General features: G+C 40.5%; 1 protein-coding gene and 1 long non-coding RNA gene across 6 annotated transcripts in view; one reads left to right on the forward strand and one right to left on the reverse strand.

Annotated features, from left to right (window-relative positions):
* MTF2 (metal response element binding transcription factor 2) overlaps positions 1–8,085 on the reverse strand; it is a 72,999-nt gene extending 64,914 nt beyond the window's left edge. For 2 of the 5 annotated variants that reach the window (XM_005204313.5, XM_059884862.1), the window contains exon 1: positions 7,461–7,708. In XM_005204313.5, coding sequence (XP_005204370.1) covers positions 7,461–7,465 — 5 coding nt within the window. In that variant the 5' untranslated portion in view covers positions 7,466–7,708. Of the gene's footprint in view, positions 1–6,296; positions 6,325–6,740; positions 6,905–7,362; positions 7,391–7,460; positions 7,709–8,066 lie in introns of those variants that run through there. The other 3 variants (XM_059884863.1, XM_059884864.1, NM_001046556.2) reach the window with 3 other exon arrangements.
* Positions 8,086–13,356: 5,271 nt separating this feature from the next.
* Positions 13,357–15,676, forward strand: LOC132344878 (uncharacterized). Its single transcript, XR_009493922.1, has 3 exons — positions 13,357–13,909; positions 14,156–14,204; positions 15,622–15,676. It is a non-coding gene; the product is annotated as an uncharacterized lncRNA (long non-coding RNA).
* Positions 15,677–17,036: the final 1,360 nt, after the last annotated feature.

Raw genomic sequence — 17,036 nt, forward strand, 5'->3', positions numbered from 1 at the left:
GCTAAGTTCCTAAACTTGATCCCAGAACAAAATTCAGTACTTCTTAACCCTGGCTGCAAAACAAAATCAACTGGGAAGAATTTTTAAACACAAAAATATACAAAAGCTTGCACCAAATTTCTCAAATCAGAATCTCTAGGGTGTGAGTTCTAGGAAACTGGTCTTTGTTTTGGTTTGGTTTTTCAGTTCTATGGGTGCTTATCTAAGGTGAGTTAGCAGCACTGGTCAACCCAAAATACCAAGAGCTGGTATTTTTCAAATTTTAATATGGTTTTTAAAAATTCAACATGCAGTTCAGTAACACTTCTAAAAATAGTATACTCAACAGGATACACGGCAATTTAGCTAACATGTTTGAAGTCATACTTATGAATAGGGAAAAATAAATTATTCATTATTTGACATACTCGTCATCTGGAGAGGGAAGTTGCAGAGGGTGTTTTTAATGTATAGGTTTCATCATAGGTACTTCTCTTGTTCTATACAACTCTTCAGGAAAAAGATTTTGGAAAATAATACTAAACAATTACATTGGACCTAGAGTTTTTAAAGCGCTTTCTCCTTTATTTTCCTTCTTGACCCTCCCAGCAATCCTGTGAATAACATATGTGGGTAACATCCCTGTTTCATAAGTAAAGAAACTAAAACTGCTGCAGAGTTAGTAGATTAAACAAAAACCCAAATCTTCTGAGTGAACATTCAGTACTTTCCAGTAGATAACTGTGTCTTTCCACTTCAACCCCCCACTACAACCTAAAAAAATTGTGGGAGCTTTATCTGCAATATAAACTTCATTAGTAAGAGTAGAGAAAAACAAAAGTTGACTATTTTTAGAACCTGACCAACTGAAACCAAACCAAATTTGCCCTCGTCTTGCTATGCCTGCTTTGGTCCATTTTTGTCCCCCTAATTTTTATTTTTTAATCAAACATTTTAGTTTGAGATAATTGTATTTTATAAGCAGCTCTAAGAAATAATAGATTCTGTGTAACTCTTATCCAATGGTAGCATCTTTGAAAACTGCATAATAATATCACAAGCAAAAATATTAACATCAATACAGTCAAGATACTAATATTTCCATCATCACAAGAATCCCTCACATTACCTTGTTCCCCTAATTTTTGTATCCTCATCTTAGGGAACATTTGGAAGTAAACATGCTAGAGTTCACAGGGCCACAAAGACTGAGTGACTGAACAACAACTCATTAAGTCCCTACTCAGTTTTATCCATTCAAAGTAACAGAACTGACTTCACAAGCCATTAAAAAAACCTTTATGTTACACCCTTAAAGTGTTGGTTAGGACTGTCACCACATAATGTTAAGATTCTTAAGCCACTACTATAATATCCCTTGTAGAATAGAATTTTTCAAGCTAAGACTGCAGTTACAATTTTATGAAACAAAAATTTTAACAGATATGCATACTGCCAAGATTCCAGTATTTATATTAGGTGAATTATATAAATTAAAGTGAATTGTAATTAGGGAGACGGAGGAGCCTGAGAAAAGCTACATGTGAGCTTCCTAGGAAGAAAAAAATATTCTATGATACCATGATAGAATATATATAATTATATCCATTTGTCAAAACTGTACTGGAATTAGGGAATGGTTTCTTAGGTATGACATCAAACGCACAAGCAAGGGATTTCCCTGATAGCTCAGTGGTCAAGAATACAATGCAGGAGGCATGCGTTCGATCCCCCATCCCGGAAAATTCCACATGCTGCGGAGCAACTAAGCCCAAGCTCCACAGCTACTGAGCCAGCACTCCAGAGGCCAAGTACCTTACAAACCTAGCCCACATGCTGCAACTACTGAAGCCCAGGCACCCTAGAGCCTATGCTCCACAAGAGAGGCCACCGCAATGAGAAACTGATACACCTATCTAGAGAAAAGCCTCAGCAACAATGAAGACTCGGCACAGCTGAAAAATGATAGTAATAACAAAAAAAACCACAAGCAAAAAAGAAAAAGGGGATAAATCAAACATCTTCAAAATTGAAAACTTCTGTGTTTCAATGGACATCATTAAGTGAAAAGACAACCCACAGGTGATAACTGTACATCATACATTTGATAAGGGACTTGGATTCAAAATACACAAAAATGCTTACAACTCTCACTAAAAAGAGAATCCAATTTTTTTAAAGAGGCAAAGGACCTGAATAGGCAGTTATTCAAACAAGACATACCACAACCCAAATAACCACAGGGTTTAAAACATGTAACAGCATTAGCCATCAGGGTAATGCAAATAAAAACCACAATGAGATACCACTGCACATCCAGTAGGATGGTTATAATCAAAAAGACAAGTATAAGCAAGGATTTGGAGAAGGCAATGGCAACCCACTCCAGTACTCTTGCCTGGAAAATCCCGTGGACGCAGGAGCCTGGAAGGCTGCAGTCCATGGGGTCGCTAAGAGTCGGACACGACTGAGCGACTTCACTTTCACTTTTCACTTTCATGCACTGAAGAAGGCAATGGCAACCCGCTCCAGTGTTCTTGCCTGGAGAATCCCAGGCACGGGGGAGCCTGGTGGCTGCCATCTATGGGGGTCGCACAGAGTCAGACAAGACTGAAGCGACTTAGCAGCAGCATAAGCAAGAATATGGAGAAAATGGAACCCCTGTAGTTGCTGGTGAGGCTATAAAAGGGTCCAGGGCCTTTGGAAAATGGTTTGGCAGCTCCTCAAAACTTTAAATACAGAGGTATCATCTGACCCAGTAATTCCACTCATAGCTATGTAACTAAAAGAAATGGCAGTACATGTCCATACAAACCCTGCATATGTATGTGTACAGTAGCATTATTCATTAATAGCCAAAAAGTGGGGATAAAACGTCAATGAATTGATGAATGAATAAACAAACTGTAGTATGTCCATACAATGAAATATATTTTAACCATAAAAAGGAAGTACTTACTACAAGTGCTACAACATGGATGTACCTTGAAAACATTACAACAGGTTAAAGTAGCCAAACACAAAAGGCCTCAAAAATGTATGATTCCACTCGTATGAAATATTCAAGATAGGCAAAATACAAACATAGAAAGTAGATTAGTGGTTGTCCAGGGTAGGGGTAGGGAAGAATAAAGAGTGCAGCCATGAAATTAAAAGACGCTTACTCCTTGGAAGGAAAGTTATGACCAACCTAGATAGCATATTCAAAAGCAGAGACATTACTTTGCCAACAAAGGTTCGTCTAGTCAAGGCTATGGTTTTTCCTGTGGTCATGTATGGATGTGAGAGTTGGACTGTGAAGAAGGCTGAGCACCGAAGAATTGATGCTTTTGAACTGTGGTGTTAAGAGAAGACTCTTGAGAGTCCCTTGGACTGCAAGGAGATCCAACCAGTCCATTCTGAAGGAGATCAGCCCTGGGATTTCTTTGGAAGGAATGATGCTAAAGCTGAAACTCCAGTACTTTGGCCACCTCATGTGAAGAGTTGACTCACTGGAAAAGACTCTGATGCTGGGAGGGATTGGGGGCAGGAGGAGAAGGGGACGACAGAGGATGAGATGGCTGTATGACATTACTGACTCGATGGACGTGAGTCTGAGTGAACTCCGGGAGTTGGTGATGGACAGGGAGGCCTGGCGTGCTGTGATTCATGGGGTCGCAAAGAGTTGGACACGACTGAGCGACTGATCTGATCTGATCTGACTAATGAATACAGACTTTCGTTTTGGGGTAAAGAAAATGTTCTGAAATTAGATAATGATGATGGCTGCACAACTCTGAATATACTAAAAATCACTGAATTGTAAATTAAAAGGGTACATACATGTGAATTATGTATGTATGCATGCTAAGTCACTTCAGTCGTGTCCAACTCTTTGCAACCCCATGGACGTAGTCCCCCCCAAGCTCCTCTGTCCATGGGATTTCCCAGGCAAGAATACTGAAGTGGGTTGCCTTTTCTTCCTCCAGGGGATCTTTCCAACCCAAGTATCGAACCTGCATCTCCTGAGGTTCCTGCACTGCAGGTGGACTTTTTACCACCGAGCCACCAGAGAAGCCCAAAATGCTGCCTCTCCCTTATGACTGTGTGCCTGCCCGCTAAGACGTTTCAGTCATATCAGATTCTTTGCAACTCTATAGACTGTAGCCCGGCAGGTCTCTCTGTCCATGGGATTCTCCAGGCAGAATCCCATGGATTCTTGTTGCCGTGCCCTCCTCCAGGTAATCTTCCCAACCCAGGGATGAACCCATGTCTCTTATGTCTCCTACATGAGTAAGCGGGTTCTCTACCGCTACCCCACCGGGGAAGCTTCCAAGTATATGTATATATAAATATAAAACATGCATTATATCTCAAGCTATTAAAGTGTAGAGTTAATATCTGCATTTCAATATGTATAAATTTTCCATCAAAAAGCTCTTTATACTTCTTTCTGTTCATTTTGTATGTGTTGAAATTTTATGTGTAAAAATAACAAATTATTTTAAATAGCAAAGTAAACTAATTTTCTTAAAATCCATTTCTGTTGTTTTTGACGAAAGAAAAAGAATCTTGTATCTTAAAAAAAAACAAGAGACATTGCTACCTTCATTATTCTTTTGCAATGTTATGTGAAAACAGATACATGACAGAAGACATGGTGTGTGCAAAAATGAAGATTACTTCACCTTAAAAAGGTACAAAGAGAATGTGAATCCCTTCAGTTCAAAGATAGTTCCTTACCCTCGGGTTCGTGTGGTTTCCATGGTTAATGGGTTTGACAATTCCTAATAAATGGATGCAATACTGTGCTGTCCCATACAGCAGTCACATATGGCCATTTTAATTTTAGTTTAAATGAAGTATATTAAATTATAAATTCAATTATCAGCCTCACTAGTTACATTTCTAGTGTTTAACACCACATGGGCCTATGGCTACCATACTGGGTACAGCAGATATAGACAGCTGCCATCACTGCAGAAAGTTCCATCGGAGAACACTACTTGAACACATTAAAAAACATCCACAGAGAAACCATCATAGTCCAATTCAGGGTTGTTATACTGTATTTTGGGCTTCCCAGGTGGCACTAGTGGTAAAGAACCCGCCTGCCAATGCAGAAGATGTAAAACACGGGGGTTAGATCCCTGGGTCAGATTCCTGGGTCAGGAAGAACGTGGCAATTCACTCCAGTACTCTTGCCTGGAGAATCCCATGGACAGAGGAGCCTGGCAGGCTCCAGTCCATATGGTTGCAAAGATTAGGACAGGACTGAAACAACTTAACACACACACACATATACTGTATTTTGCTACAAGAAACAAATCTTGAAGAACAGGGAAAACAAAGCATAATATATCAACAAAGAAATATCATTCATGGAAGTTTAGACTGACTAAAGCTAGAGTTAAATTTTACTTTCAGAACGACTAAGCTACAGATGTTGGCCTTGGCAAATGCTCAGAGGCAAATTTCCCCATCTGTTAAACTAGATTTCACTATACTGCCAGTTTCCTAAAGTCAGATGTAAAGATTATGCTGAAATATAAAGCAAAGTATCCTTTCAGTCAAAGATGTAATGAAAAGGTCTATTTATAATCCATGACATCAAAGAGTTTATGACCCATAGCAAAATACACAGAATAAAATTAATTTCCTAATTGAGTTCTGAGGTAACAGGCATAATTAAAAGCATAATTAAATACATTGTTTTGCCTAGATATAATGTTTAGCCAGATGATTTCTATACTTCTACTTCTAAAACTGTGAGTGCGCTTCTTCCCGGTAGGTATAGATTTCGTTAATGCCCTCTGACATGAATGTGCAGTATCAGGAAACAGGTGCACTCTTAATTCAAATATTTTAAAATATTTTTAGCACTTAAAAAAAAATGGAGGTGAACAAATTTAAAATGTGAATTCAAATAGATTTTTATATTTGGAAACCTAAAAAAACAGAAACAAAAAGCTTCACCTCATATTCCCATCCCAAGTTATCACTTCAAACGTTTGCTTGGAGGGTGAACAACATTCCAAATATCAAGGGATCGAACCTGGGGCTCCCGCATTGCAGGCGGATTCTTTACCAGCTGAGCTCCCAGGGAAGCCCCAAGAATATAACAGAAATTTAAAATCAGCTCTTTCCTTGCTAAAACTACTGGGCACTTAAAGCTTAGTCAAATCAGTTCCATTTAAAGCATTTCAAACGTCCGAAAAGGTCACTCATTAATTGACGCACACTGTATTTTATCCACACTAAATACTTTTAAATGCACTGTCTTTGCAATCCACTGCCAAAGAAATTCTCGAGAATGAAAACATGAAACTGAAACCAACCTACAGCCAGGGTGTACAGAAGGGTCACCTGGAATCAATCCGAAGGAGAAAGTTACTACTACCGGAGCATCTGGAGTCAAATCAGCCCTATATACATACTTCTAGTTCTATACTGACCTCACATGGTGCTTTCCTACATTATACACAGGCCTACCTAGGTTTATATATTTGAATTAGTAAATGGACTCTATCTTCAACCAAAGTTAAATGTTTTAAAGAATAGAATAGCATTTCATACCCCTTTTCCCATTGTTCTCGAACCCTTACAGTTCGTCAAATCACCCCGATAAATCCATCTCATCTGTTCCCTCTAGTTGCTTCCCAAGAAAATTTCTAACAACCAAGGACGCCAGATTGTAAAACACACAGTTAAGAGTTCTGGCACTACTAAAACATGTTAAGAAATCTTGGCAAATTAGTTAAAATCTCTTAAGCCGTAATTACCTCAGTTGTAAAGTGAATACAATAATACAAATCTACATCCGAGCAGGCATTAACAGTTAGACTTAATTAAACAGAAGAATTGCCTCAGATTTTTGGTGGGCTCCGAATATAAGGTACCTCTCGCCCATCTCACACTTTTCCTTCCACTTCTTCCCTTTAAGTTTGCAGGGTTTGCTCTCAGGCTCTACTTAGTGTTCCCCTTGACCTCACACATCCTGCCCTTCTACCCTATCCCCATACTCCAATTCCATGCAATTTCACCACCCTCCCGTTTCAAGCGGCTACTTCCCTTTGCGCCCTCTAAGGTCCCAGACAACCCCTTCACTCAGGTCCCCACATCTCCCTCAGTCCCCATTTCCTAACGGCTCCTCCCCTCGGTTCCCCACCCCCTCATCACCAGGTTCATCCTGCCCCTCCAACCGTCTCCCGCCCCCAGGTTCCTTCCTGCCCCTCCAAACACAGTTTCCCCGTCTCAACGTTTCATCTTGTTCCTGCAACCGACATCCCCCAATGCCCTGCTCGCTCCTTTAGTCCCTATTTTCTGCAGTACCCAACTGACTACTCCTTTCCATCCATTCTTTTCAAGGCACCCCCATACACATACTGGAGCCCCCACCCCCACCTTGAGCCTCCATCTTTCCCTTTTGCTTCCTTTCTTCCTTCTCCCCACCCCCTCCACCTCCTCCGGAAGAGCCTGGTTCCCAGGCCAAGGTCTCTCACCTCATTCGGTCACTTCAGTGGTGCCAACCGCTTCATACAGGAAAAAACAACCAATCACGACCCCGTGGGCGCTTCCCTTGCGAGTCCGAGCACTTACTAGGCACCCGCCCCACCGGGCACCCCGCACAGACACACGCACAAACCGAGGTCGTGGGGACGAGGGTTGGGGAGGGGTAGAGTGAGCGTTCTTACACCGGCCTCAAACACAGCCCACTTCGCTACAACCCTTCGCCATTTTGGTTTCCCGCGGACTGCCGGTGCATTCTGGGAAAGCGGAGCGCCTCCGGTGCCGAATGGCAGCTCTCCAGAGCCGCGAGGGGGCGGGGACTGCGGAGCTAGCGCGGAAGAACACCGCGCTCTGCGTCCGCGGCTAGAGCTGAACAAAGAAGGACTCTTTGACTTTGTGGTGGACTAAGTCCTTCCGCCGCCGGCGCTAACACAATAGTGAATCGTGTTCTCTGGTCTATCCGCTGTCCTGCGGCTGTTTCTGTTACAGAGGAAGGCTTGTGTTTAACTTTCATGTTGCATGTTCTTTTCCTGACAAATGGGAAGGTAACCCTTACGTCTTGCCCTGCCAATTTTCTTTCTATGGAGAAAATCTCTTACCTTCATCCTGAGGCCTGTTCGAATTTCATTCAGCGGGGAAGAGGCCCGGGACGTCAGAATCACATTTTGTTCGGCGATTATTGTCCAGCTCCAAATTCCTTCCTATCAGGAGATTTTCTCACTTTTTTCCCTGACGATGAAAGATTTCTGTGCTTATCTGCTTTGCAGATCCTTACTAATTGTGATGAAATCTGAGAATAATTTCGTCCTAAGTGGTTTATTTTGGGAATATAAAACTTTTTTGTACTAGAGCAGACCCTTAGCCTACGAATATTCTGCTGCAGATGGCCTAAGTGACAGAGAGTGAATGCTTGTCTCTGTGACTTCTACTTAGATAAAACCCAACTCCTCTTAATAGCCACATATGGTACCTTTGTTTATACCTGTCAAAATACTCTAAAAATAATTTTTAATTTTTGTCTCATTACTTCACAGGTATAATTAGTACTATGTTTTCCCGTCTAAGAAGACAGCCTCAATCTGCTACCTTTCAAGTTTCACTTTTATAATAACCTATTTTCTCATAAATTTGTCTTCAATCCCCTTCACACTTTTGGTTGAATAGAGTTTAACTTATTTTTAAAAAGGTATACTTGCTGTGCAGCTAAACCTAATCACAGAACATCAGTTTTAGAGAACATTTGGTCTAAATTCCCCTCAACAATTCTCTCAAGTGGTCATCAAGCCTCAGCTTCAACATCTTTAGTGGTTCGGTACCTTGGAGGCAGTCTTGCCGATTTCACAAACGCTATTAATTAGAAAGTCCGACCTTTTATAAATGTACAATCTGCCTTCCTGTAATTTCCACTTACTGGTCTAACTTTTAGCTTCTTTAGCCACACAAAAGTGTTCTGATCTTTTATACATTAGAGAAGTCAATGATGCCTGTCTTTGGGGGAAAAAAAAGTTTACTTTTTCCCTATGTAAACATATGAGTACAGAAGTGCAATCATTTCATTTTAGGAAGCCAGGTGCTCAGGGAATCGAGGGCAGTGAGGGAGGCACAGTAAAATGCAAAGAATTTCTGTAACTGTGGTCTCAGAAATTACTGCTAAGTAAGCAATGTGCCATGGATTAGAACCTTAGTTCAGTCGCTCAGTCGCGTCCGACTCTTTGCTGCTGCTTAGTCGCTTCAATCGTGTCCGACTCTGTGCGACCCCATCGACGGCAGCCCACCAGGCTCCCCCGGTCCCTGAGATTCTCCAGGCAAGAACACTGGAGTGGGTTGCCATTTCCTTCTCCAGTGCATTAAAGTGAAAAGTGAAAGTGAACTTGCTCAGTCGTGTCTGACTCCTAGCAACCCCATGGACTGCAGCCTACCAGGCTCCTCCGTCCATGGATTTTCCAGGCAAGAGTACTGGAGTGGGGTGCCATTGCCTTCTCTGGTCCGACTCTTTGCGACCTCATGAATCGCACGCAGCACGCCAGGCCTCCCTGTCCATCACCGACTCCGGGAGTTCACCCAGACTCAAGTCCATCGAGTCAGTAATGCCATCCAGCCATCTCATCCTCTGTCGTCCCCTTCTCCTCCTGCCCCCAATCCCTCCCAGCATCAGAGTCTTTTCCAATGAGTCAACTCTTCGCATGAGGTGGCCAAACTACTGGAGTTTCAGCTTCAGCATCATTCCTTCCAAAGAAATCCCAGGGCTGATCTCCTTCAGAATGGACTGGTTGGATCTCCTTGCAGTCCAAGGGACTCTCAAGAGTCTTCTCTTAACACCACAGTTCAAAAGCATCAATTCTTCGGCGCTCAGCCTTCTTCACAGTCCAACTCTCACATCCATACATGACCACTGGAAAAACCATAGCCTTGATCAGATGGACCTTTGTTGGCAAAGTAATGTCTCTGCTTTTGAATATGCTATCTAGGTTGGTCATAACTTTCCTTCCAAGGAGTAAGCGTCTTTTAATTTCATGGCTGCAGTCACCATCTGCAGTGATTTTGAAGAAACAAATGTGGAACCTCTCAGATGTACAAAGCAAAACACAACTCCAATCCAAGTAAACTGTACTCTTTATTGTTATGTATTTCTCTGATGGTCATACGGGTTGCTCACAAAAATTCTGGTTCTCCTTTCTTCCACACACAGAGTAAAATTGCATTTTATTGCACCTAGAGTTAGGTATGGCTGTGTAACTCATTTTTGCCAATAAAATGGAAGAGAAAATCAATCAGTTTCTAGGAAAATCTTTAAGAGGCAATTGCACAGCCCCTCTTCTGCTTGCTGTGTTGATCCTGGAAGCATGTGTTATGATGGAATATCTTTCATTTTGGGTCCCTAAATGAAAACAGCAGAGACTAACATTGTGCAACCATCACCACAATCCAGTTTTAGAAGATTTTCACCACCTTAAAAAAAGTCATTATGCACATTTATAATCGATCCTTGTTCCAACTCCTGCTGCTACTGCTGCTGCTGCTAAGTCACTTGAGTCGTGTCCGACTCTGTGCAACCCCAGAGACGGCAGCCCACCAGGGTCTGCCACCCCTGGGATTCTCCAGGCAAGAACACTGGAGTGGGTTGGCATTTCCTTCTCCAATGCATAAAAGTGAAAAGTGAAAGTGAAGTCGCCCAGTCGTGTCCGACTCTTAGCGACCCCATGGACTGCAGCCCACCAGGCTCCTCCATCCATGGGATTTTCCAAGCAAGAGTACTGGAGTGGGGTGCCATTGCCTTCTCCGACTCCTAACCCCAGGCAATCTGTTATCTGTTGCTGTAGATTTGCCTTTTCTGGCCATTTCATATGAATGGACTCATACAATGTGTAGTCTTTTGGTCTGACCTCTTTCACTCAGCACAATGTTTTTGAGGTTCATTCACATTGTACCATGCGTCCCTAGTTCTTTCCTTTCTATTGTTGAATAGTACTCCACTGTATCAATGTATTCTATTTTGTTATCCATTCACCAGTTTGTGGCTACTATGAATAATCTGCTATGAATATTTGTGTACAACTCTTGTGTAGATACTTGTTTTTGTTTTTCTTTGATAGATTCCTACAAGTGGAATTGCTGCATTGTATAGTCAGTTTATATTAAACCTTTTAAGATGCTGCCAAACTGTTTTCCAAAATGTGAGCAGGAGAAGTATGTGGAAGGGTTCTGATTTCTTCACATCCTCACCAGTATTTGTTATTGTTTATCTTTTTTATTTTACTCTTCCAGTGGGAATGAAGTAGTTTCTCATGATTTCAATCTGATTTTCCCTAATGGCTAATGATGTTGAGCATCTTTTCATGTGCTTATTAGCCCTTCTTACATCTTTTTTGGTGAAGCATGTATTCAAATCCTTTACCCACTTTTTAACTGTATTGTTTGTCTTTTTTCAAGTTATAAAAAGTCTCTATGTATCCTGAATACAAATCCTTTATCAGATACATGATTAGCAAATTTTTTCCCAGTCTATGGTTTGTCTTTTCATTTTCTTAGTGGTATCTTTTGAAACACTAAAGTTTCTTAATTTTGATGAAGTCCAGTGTACCTTTTTTCGGTGCCATATGCTTTCTTTAAATTTTTTATTTATTTCTTTAGTTGAAGGATAATTGCTTTACAGAATTTTGTTGGTTTCTGCCAAACATCAACATTAAATCAGCCATAGGTATAAATATGCCCCCCCCATCTTGAACCTCCCTCCCATCTTCCTCTCCATCCCACCCATCTAGGTTGTTACAGAGCCTCTGTTTGAATTCTCTGAATCATACAGCAAATTCCCATTGGCTATCTGTTTTACATAGGGTAATATAAGTTTCCATGTTATTCTCTCCATACATCTCACCTCTACTTCTTCCTTCCCGCCTCCATGTCCATAAGTCTGTTTTATGTGTTTGTGTCTCTATTGTTGCCCTGAAGAAAATTTCATTAGTACCATCTTTCTGGATTCCATATATATGCATAGTATATGATATTTATCTTTCCCTTTCTGACTTACTTCACTCTGTATAATAGGCTCTGGATTCATTCACCTCATTAAAACTGACTCAAATGCATTCCTTTTTATGGATGAGTAATATTCCATGCCGTATGCTTTTGATGTTATTTATAAGAACTCTTTGCCTGACCCAAGATCACAAAGATCTTCTATTATGTTTTCTTCTGAAAATTGTATAGGTTTAGTTCTTATGTTTAAATCTGTGACCCATCTGAGTTAATTTTTGTGTACACTGTGAGATATAGGCCTGTATTCATCTTTTTGCACGTAGATATTTAGAGATATAAACTATTGTTATATTAAGCCACTGTAATTTGGAATTGTTTGCCACCCAGAATATTTTAGTTTACTCTGACTGAAACAGTCCAGATATCTTAATATGTAACACAACTCAATAATAGCATTTAGCTCTCTACTGTATTCAAAGCCAAAAATGAAAAATGCAAAAATTAAAATATGAGGTAATTCTCAAATTTTGTAAAAATTTATAATTGAAAAATCACAAGGAATGTATAAACTTAAGAGCTGTCAATTATTAGCTATTACTCTTTGTGGGGAAAAGCTAGAAGACCTTTTGCATTGTTCATTGTGCAGAGATAGAAATGCAAATAACCAGAGAAGACAAAGAAACGTACCTTTATAGAGTTTGCTTTCACTGATCTGAAAAGCAAAATGGATCTGAAACTGTACTATTAGTCTTCTTTTATTAAGTTATAAGAAGTCTTTATATATACTGAATACATAAAAAAAGAATGTTTTCATAATAATCATATAAAAAAAGATGTGTTAAAATTCCCTTCCTTCTTATCCAAAGCTTAAACATGGCAACTCACTCCAAGGAGGAGCCTGATGGGCTATAGTCCATGGGATCACAAAGAGTCAAACACGACTGAGCAACTAACACTTAAACGATGATGAATATAATATAAACATTACTTTTAAACTCATTTATCTGTTGTAACAGTATATATAGAAAATTTAGATCCTTCATATAATACATCTTAAAATATAGTGTGCCCCTTATCAGTTTATTGCCTACCATTTCAAAATTCACCCTTTATTACATGCTTTGTGAAAATGGGTGTGGATCCTTTAAATATTTTTCCCTCACCAGCAGCACATGCACCTTCCTCAAGCTTTTCAAATTACCTTTCCCCTACCCTTATAGCTCAATTGGTAAAGAATCCACCTGCAATACAGGAGACCCCGGTTCGATTCCTGGGTTGGGACGATCCACTGGAGAAGGGATAGGCTACCCACTCCAGTATTCTTGGGCTTTCTTTGTGGCTCAACTGGTAAAGAATCCACCTGCAATGCGGGAGACCTTGGTTCCATCCCTGGGTTGGGAAGATCCCCTGGAGAAGAGAAAGGCTACCCACTCCAGTATTCTGGCCTAGAGGATTCCATGTACTGTATAGTCCATAGGGTCACAAAGAGTCGAACACAACTGACCAACCTTCACTCACTCATTCCCCTACCCTAATCCCAGAAGAATTTATTGTGCTTCTTTAAAGTGATACTTGTGCTGTCCTGGCAATCAAAATTTAAGGTAAGTGAAAACTGTGTGTGCAGTCAAAACAAATCACTCAATTCAGAGTCATAAGGGAACCACAGATAGACCAGTGGTTCAGACTCCACACTTCTGTTGCTGCGGGCATGGACTGGATTCCTAGGGGAACTAAGGTCATATATGCTGCATGGTATAGCACCCTGCCCCGCCCCCCCAAAAAAGAGTCATAAGAACTAGGTTCCAACTCATGCTTGTGACACACCTTGGTTATGACACAAGCTTCTGAAAATGAAATCACTGAAAGCTAGGAGGAAGGGGATAAGAGAGAGAGAGAGAAAGAATTATCTGTCTTTATCTGCTTTGCTCTGCTACTTTTCCACTGAGTGTTAAAAAATGTGGACAAGGTAAGAGAGAAAGCATAATGTGAAAGGTGGAATAACAAAAGCAAGAACCCTGGAAGACAAAGGACCTCAGTCACTGGCTAGCTTCTCACTTTATTAGCTGAATGATCTTGGGCCAGGTTCCTAAATTCTCACAACCTGAGCTTCTTTGTCTGTTCAATGGGGAGGATAAGACTATCAACATTAAAGCTTTATCATTTGGATTAAATGAAAATATGTGTAAAAGTATTTATTTTTTTTCTCTTACAGCAATTATTACATGTCTGACTCCCCTGATTCAACTGCGAGCTTCTTGAGGGTAGGCAGGCATTACTATTCTTTATATTCCTATCCCTGGAAATACATCTGGACCATAGATCTATCTTTATATAAATAAAATTATAAATGGTTATTTATTTAACAATAAATAATAGAAAAACTATGCCATACAGTGTTCAGGACAGGGTACAAGCATTGATAATATATACCTACAAAGCTGGAGGGCTTAGAATCTGGAGGTAGTGCCATTAATAAGCAATTGAGATACAATACAAATGTACAAAAGTGTGAAAGGGTGTGATGTACGCTAGGAATGAGAACAAATTTAGTGAAACCAGAAGGCAATGGCACCCCACTCCAGTACTCTTGCCTGGAAAATCCCATGGATGGAGGAGCCTGGTGGGCTACAGTCCATGGGGTTGCTAGGAGTCAGACACGACTGAGCAACTTCACTTTCACTTTTCACTTTCAAGCATTGGAGAAGGAAATGGCAACCCACTCCAGTGTTCTTGCCTGGAGAATCCCAGGGATGGGGGAGCCTGTTGGGCTGCTGTCTATGGGGTCGCACAGAGTCGGACACGACTCAAGCAACTTAGCAGCAGCAGCAGCAGCAGTGTGAAAGATTGAAAGATGATTGGGTCTTATTGTGAGAGACCTCATATGACAAGTAATATCAGTCAAGACTTTTTTGATTGCAAGGGTCACAATTGTAACCAGGATAAGCCTTGGAAGGGTGGAAACCCTTGCCTTGGTATTGTCTGGAAACAGAAACTAAAAAGATAGAAGGAATCTCTACCTCTCTCTCAGTGTCTCTCTCAGACTATCTCTCTCAATCCCCCCACCCCACCCCACCCCTGCTATCTCTCTCTCTCCTTTCTTCTCCTCTCTAAATGATGTTTCATTTTCTTCTACAAATGGCCTTCACTGTTTAGTGGGAAAGAGGTCTTTTAGGAAGGTTACATTTTCTGTAGCAACCAGTTAAGAAAAGGGAATTTTCTCCTTCTGCCTCCTTTCCCCACTCCTACTCCCCACCTTTAGAGTTCCAGCCATAAAAATCCCAGGGAAGGATTCTGTTGGACTAGTCTTGGGTCACATGCCCAATCTCAACAGTGTGTCATAGGCAAGAAGATGAGATATTCAACATAAATTGGATCAGTGCCCATCCCTGTAGCCAAAAAAGTGGAGTCTTATTAGCTGCCATCACAAAAGGCAGATAATTGGCCTGGGAGATAAGATGTTTTCCCAAAGAGAAGTTGCTATTTTGAGCTATCAAAATATTTTGAATCTACTAACATGCAATGAAGTTTGAACTTCCATTATTATAATAATAGTAATAATAATAATTATTGAATGTGTACCCTCTGCTAAGACATGTGAAAAAGTACTTTACGTATGCTATTTTGTTTAATATTCTCAACAACCCTATGAAGCAGTTATTATCAATTCCTATTTTATAGATGAAGCAACTGAAGTACAGAGAAGATAAGCAAATTGTCCAGGGTTGTACAATAGTAAGTGAAGATTTGAATTCTTTTTTCTCTCTTTTTTTTTTTTTTTTGGCCACACCACACCATTTGCAGAATCTTAGTTCTCACACCAGCGATTGAACCAGGGCCACCACAATGAAACACCGGGGAAATCCCTGAATCCAGTTTTGTTTGACTCCAGAGACCACTCTTTACTTTTTTCTGTTTTTTTCAAACTTTAAAGTTTTTATTTTGTATTGGTGTATAGCCGATTAACAATGTTGTGGCAGTTTCAGGTAAACAGCGAAGGGACTCAGCCATATACATGCATACATCAATTCTCCCCCAGAAACCCCTCCCATCCAGGCTGGCACATAACATTGAGCAGAGTTCCATGTGCTATACTATAAGTCCTTGTTGGTTATCCATTTTAAATATAGCAGTGTGTACATGACCTTTCCAATATCTCCTAACTGTCCCTTTCCCCTGGCAGCCGTAAGTTAATTTTCTGTGAGTCTCTTTCTGTTTTGTAAGTAAGTTCGTATGTATCATTTCTTTTTAGATTCCACATATACGGGATGTCATACGATATTTTTCTTCTCTGTCTGACTTCACTCAGTATGACACTCTGTAGGTGGAGTGTATGTGTGTGTGTGTGTGTGTGTGTGTGTGTGTGTGCTCAGTTGTGTCCAACTCTTTACAACCCCAAGGACTGTAGCCCACCAGGCTCCTCTGTCCATGGAATTTTCCAGGCAAGAATGTTGGAATGGATTGCCATTTCCTACTTCAGGGGATCTTCCCCACCCAGGGATTGAACCCGAGTCTCTTGCATCTCTTTCATCACTCTCCTATACAAAAATAGGAGGATCATCAGAGGATATTAAATAAATAGATCCTTTAGAAATATCTCTCTGGTAGTAGTGTGGAAATTGGATTCAATGCAGGAAATACTCCAAATTAAGAGGCCACTGCAACTGTATAAGTGAGTGATGGCTGAAGATCTGAATAGAGAGGAAAGAAGAGATAGAAAAGACAGAAAGAGATACTAACAAAACTTGGCAGTCACTGGAAGAGATAGGTGAAAGAATGAATTGATTTCATGATAATCTTTGAGGTTTGTGGCTTGAGTGAGAGGAGAGAGGATGACTTTTTGTTTGTTTCTTCTTCCTTCTTCCCTTTCTTTTTCCCATCTTCATTTTTGCGAAGATTGGATAAGGTGGTTGATGTTAAAATTAACAAAGATAGATAATAAAAGATATGGAATAATTTGAGGGAAAAACTAATTAAGTTCTGAACAAGTTGAGTTTAAGGTGCCCAAGGGATATTAAAATGAGATGTCAAGTATGCAGCAGGAAGTGCATCTGGAGCTCAATAAAAGAGAAGGCTGATACCACCTGGAAAACTGC

The sequence above is a fragment of the Bos taurus genome, chromosome 3, assembly GCF_002263795.3.
Source record: "Bos taurus isolate L1 Dominette 01449 registration number 42190680 breed Hereford chromosome 3, ARS-UCD2.0, whole genome shotgun sequence".
Classification (NCBI taxonomy): Eukaryota; Metazoa; Chordata; class Mammalia; order Artiodactyla; family Bovidae; genus Bos; species Bos taurus.